Source organism: Hyalella azteca, unplaced genomic scaffold (genome assembly GCF_000764305.2).
Source record: "Hyalella azteca isolate HAZT.00-mixed unplaced genomic scaffold, Hazt_2.0.2 contig7928, whole genome shotgun sequence".
In the NCBI taxonomy this organism is placed as follows: Eukaryota; Metazoa; Arthropoda; class Malacostraca; order Amphipoda; family Hyalellidae; genus Hyalella; species Hyalella azteca.
The window spans coordinates 6,419-10,969 of NW_025938037.1; the positions used below are offsets into that span (position 1 = coordinate 6,419).

General features: G+C 37.2%; 1 protein-coding gene across 1 annotated transcript; it reads left to right on the forward strand.

Moving 5' to 3' along the window:
* Positions 1–366: 366 nt before the first annotated feature.
* LOC108667601 lies at positions 367–2,039 on the forward strand. Its single transcript, XM_018154645.2, has 3 exons — positions 367–472; positions 894–980; positions 1,304–2,039. The coding sequence occupies exons 1-3, from the start codon at positions 395–397 to the stop codon at positions 1,913–1,915; spliced, it is 777 nt and encodes a 258-aa protein (XP_018010134.1). The 5' UTR covers positions 367–394; the 3' UTR covers positions 1,916–2,039.
* The last annotated feature ends 2,512 nt before the right edge of the window (positions 2,040–4,551 follow it).

Below are 4,551 nucleotides of genomic sequence, written 5' to 3' on the forward strand. Positions count from 1 at the left end.
TGCACAACTAAGAACGGTTTGCACAACTAAGAACGGTTTGCACAACTAAGAACCTGTCTCTTATACACATCTAGATGCAGCTAGAAATAGAAATGACAAGATTATGTGGAGATAACGACTGAAGCGAGAAATGTTTACCAAGTTGACTCCATAGTGAATGTTGATATTTATATATCATCTCTGTTGTCATATAAGGCCTTAACAGCTAGAAATAGAAATGACAAGATTATGTGGAGATAACGACTGAAGCGAGAAATGTTTACCGACGTCACCCAGGCCACTCATGGACTGCAGAGGCAGAGTCTTAATTTTGTAATTATTAATAAGCATTAATTTTCCTTGTTATGTTTGTAAAGAATTTATTATTTTCTCTTCTTCTCAACATAGAAGGAGTATGCAGGCCCGTATTCGTCGCTTGTTGAGACGATGTTGGCGAAGAACAAGACCGGACTCTGCAATATGTCAAATAGATGTGAGTCCTTCGATGATATTCTAACAAATATCTTCATTGGCAGTTTAGTGTCCAAAAATCATAGTTCTGCGCATATATTCTTTCACTTAAGACTCACTATATATTCTTTATATAGTGAGTCTCAGTTGCCGTACTTGAAAAATACTTGAAAGCCTATATTGACGCTTTTTGTCAGGTAGGTTTGCACTTCTTACATTTGATCTTATGAAATGGAAGATCATCATGTCGCCAAATTATTTTAGTTGAACAAATCCTGTGTTATTCTGCTAAAAATTTGGCGTTTCAAACTAAGCTTGTCAATCATAAACCAGAAATCGCCCGCTACGTGTACTAAGGCCAGTATATGTACCCAAGCCAGTTTGATCGTAAGGCCCCAAATAATCAAGAGCCCCTAACTGACCAACCTCCTTTGGTGCTCCAGGTGGACGGGACATACCACAACCCACGCGGCTCCGCCAAAACGCCTTCATACGCGCTTGGAAATACTGAGTTCTACGCTTCATCCGATGTGCGTCGATGTTTCTTACCTTTTCTTCCGTTCGATCTTCTGTATTTTAGACTAATAAATACCTCAATATATTTGGAATGCCTCAAGATTTACGCAATTGAGAATTAAAATAGGAAGGCTCATCGCGTAAATAATTTTTGCGTCGACTGGGTTCTCGCGTGAAATTTAGTCACATGTCGTTACTACCTGGAATTGTGTTAAAAAATGTTACTAATCCTTATATATAAGCAATTTTCATCAGAAGAATGTACTAGTGCTCTATATTTTTAAACACAATAAATTCTATACTTGGATGTTTAAAAAATACTGTGTTCTGTCCACAGGACCCGGACCTGGACTGGGCTTTGGAGCTCTCGATGGCTGAGCTCGCACGTCGGCCGAGTGTCGAGAGCAGCTCGGCGGGGCGAGGAGGTCAGGAGGCCAACAGTACCGACATGTTTGAGCTCACACGTCGGCCGAGTGTTGGGAGCAGCTCGGCGGGGCGAGGAGGTCAGGAGGCCAACAGTACCGATATGTTTGAGCTCACACGTCGGCCGCGTGTCGGGAGCAGCTCGGCGGGGCGGGGAGGTCAGGAGGCCAACAGTACCGACATGTTTGAGCTCACACGTGGCTACGACGCGAGAAGCATTGGCTGCATGGACCCTCTGAATGCAATCACGTCACAATGTGGAAGTGTAAATAGTAAAGTGTGCGTTAACAGAAACTTTTTACATCTTGACGTGCTTAAAAATAAGGATTCAAGTTCTGGAGAGAAACAAATTGAAGAAACTAGTGTGAATATACCTGAAACGTCTTCTATAGAAAGTATTTTACCGCGCGACGAAAGCCCAAAACGTAATATAGATTTTTACAGTTCCCTACAAGACTGTGGGGGCATTAGACAATCCAATTCTTCTAGCACCAGCGGGTGCATAGACCAAATAACTCGATGCTGACATCGGCTGGAATCAACGCGATATGAAGCAAGTAGTAGAAAAGATGTGAATTATCTTCTGATCCAATAAATGATACTCAATTAATTGTTTTACGTTTTATGTAACACATAATTTTCTATAATAGTTCAAGGTTAATTATAATTATATAATTATATAATTTTCGTGCATTTCATCGCGTCATCGTTAGGGTTTAGCACCGGAGGGTTATTGAATCTGTGTTAATTTGGACTCGAACCGAATGCGAGGTGCCATAATCCTAATTTTGAATTTATTTCCTTATTCTGGACGACAGGGTCGCACCGAAAATAAACTGGAACAGCTTCATTTTTTTTTTTAATTTTATCCTATTATGCAATCAATTTACTGCCATCACAAAAGCGAACCTTCTGCTTTAGGATTTGAGTTTTCAAAATCGAATTAAATTCTTGAAAAATATGTGATTATAAATATTATTGATGAATATATTATGTTAGACCAGATTGTTTCTTTTGAAGATCAAAATGATAATGTTACCCCAGAATTGCGTGAGATATAATAATAAATTTGGACCAGTAGTACGTTAGACTAGTAGTACGTTGGACCAGTAGTACATTAGACCAGTAGGATGTTAGACCAGAAGACGCTTCTATAATTTTCACTTTAGCTTCAATGTGATGATAAAAATTAATTAAAAAAAGAATATGTTCAATAATGGAAGAATCTCTAAAAATTCAAATGAAATGTCACTATATAACGACTGTTCTGGTGATTACTTTCATCAATAGTTGTGTAAAAGTATTCATTATATTATATCCGAAACAGGTAAATTTTGATAATTTACAAATTCATCGCGATGTAAATAAGATGATAATAATTTGAAATTACTTCCGGAGCGCCAAAACTTTCGCTTGTGCTAAACAAAATCTCTCAGGTTATAAAAATATTCGGAGCAACTGAATATCCTCCATAAAAATCAAAAATTTCGTCGAGGGCCTTTCGGTATAACTGAACAGATTCAACACGTAAGCGCAACGCGTGCTGATAACAGGGGCCGTGCGCTACTTTTATAACCATCATGTGGCATCAAGATAACGTTTATTATGTACAACAGACTCGGCATGGTTGACATGATTCTTAACAAAGCAAATTGCTGCGACCTACTGTATATAGTTAGGAAAATCAGAGGAATTTTGAGATGCATGTCGTCAACCACTTAACATCACTCGGTTGACATTCATCAAATTTGCAGTTGTCAAGTCTCAACCTAGAAGATTTGAGTAGAATAACTAAATGAATAAAATAAATAAAGGGAGTGTATCTTTCCAAGCTTCGGCCGATAATTTCACTACAAACGCTTTTGAACGAATTAAAAATATCACGTTGACTTTAAAAGTAATGTTAAAAGTTCTCATGAGAAGGCTAAAAAATGTTACCTCATTTAATGGCTTACTGATCATTTGCTCCTAAAAATTTAAAAAGTAATTTTCTGAAACAATCATTTCAACTGCCAGGAGGAAGTTGACGATCTTTACCGACTTTTGCCATTATGTTGACATGCAGAATAAGGCGAAGGGATGAAATAGACATTAACATGTTCCGTGCCATGCTTCAAATTGGAAACGGTTGCTGTTTTTCACTAATGTGGGTTTAGAGTTTGAAGGCATGAACGCAAGCCAAATGAACGAAAAATTTCTTAACACGATTTTCCAGTAGATTTTTTATAAAATGTCGTATTCAGGCGTTGTGAATGAAGTCTAATGCAAGTTAAAGGTCGTGCACAGGGGGCAAATAAGAGTGAGGATTCCTTATCATACTTTATAGCACTGAACATAAGACATGTACATATAAAAATCATCCAATGCCTCCTCTCAATGAGTTACAATTGAAATCATTCTCATTGCTAACCAGACAGCAGTAAATACTTATTCAAAATCCTTCAACACAACATTAATAGACAACTCCTGCTTATTAAAATTAAATGCTTTATTACATAGTGCACTAACATCTCACACACATTCATCGTTGGGTCAACAAGCTATAATGTTTACATTCATGATGAATAAATAGTCATTTAGCATGTTCAGGAAGATGTATTATACATGCGGCAGTTCTTCATCATCAACTCAAAACTCTATGATTCTATATTATAAATTGATCTATGAATGTACATTGTAATTTTCGCATCTTTTCATTCAATTCATGTTTGTGCGTTTTCATTACGAACATTCGAGACCGACTGATAAAATTTGTTGCGGTTGTAATGGCGGTTCAGCGGTTGCTTGTTTGCCCCATTTCGCTCTTTTGCTGTATTCTCGTGACAACAAACTATGGAATCGGAACGACTTCTAAATCCAATTTAACATAATTTAGTTCATTTTTCGGTAAGTGCAATACACGATGCAGTCTCTACCCATGCCATGCCAAGTTTGATTTTTACTGGTGCATTGAAGGCATGAACTCGACGTGAAACGCAAGCTTAGCCTCCTAAGCATAAATGTCCGGACCTGGTTCCATATAATTTTTTGGTACTTCAAATTTTCACTGAAAAAAAAACGAATACGTATTAAAATTAGTATTCAATAATTTTGTTTCTTTTATTGTATTTTAAGTTTAATGTTTCATTCCAAGTAAGTACGACATGTGTGGAGTGAATTTGA

What these genes read in the sequence shown, in the direction of transcription:
- LOC108667601 (XM_018154645.2), top strand. Translation starts at nt 395, where the DNA reads ATGCAGGCCCGTATTCGTCGCTTGTTGAGACGATGTTGGCGAAGAACA. An exon ending in CTGCAATATGTCAAATAGAT is followed by an intron (nt 473 to 893) that starts GTGAGTCCTTCG and finishes TTGGTGCTCCAG; the next exon opens with GTGGACGGGACATACCACAA. An exon ending in AGTTCTACGCTTCATCCGAT is followed by an intron (nt 981 to 1,303) that starts GTGCGTCGATGT and finishes TTCTGTCCACAG; the next exon opens with GACCCGGACCTGGACTGGGC.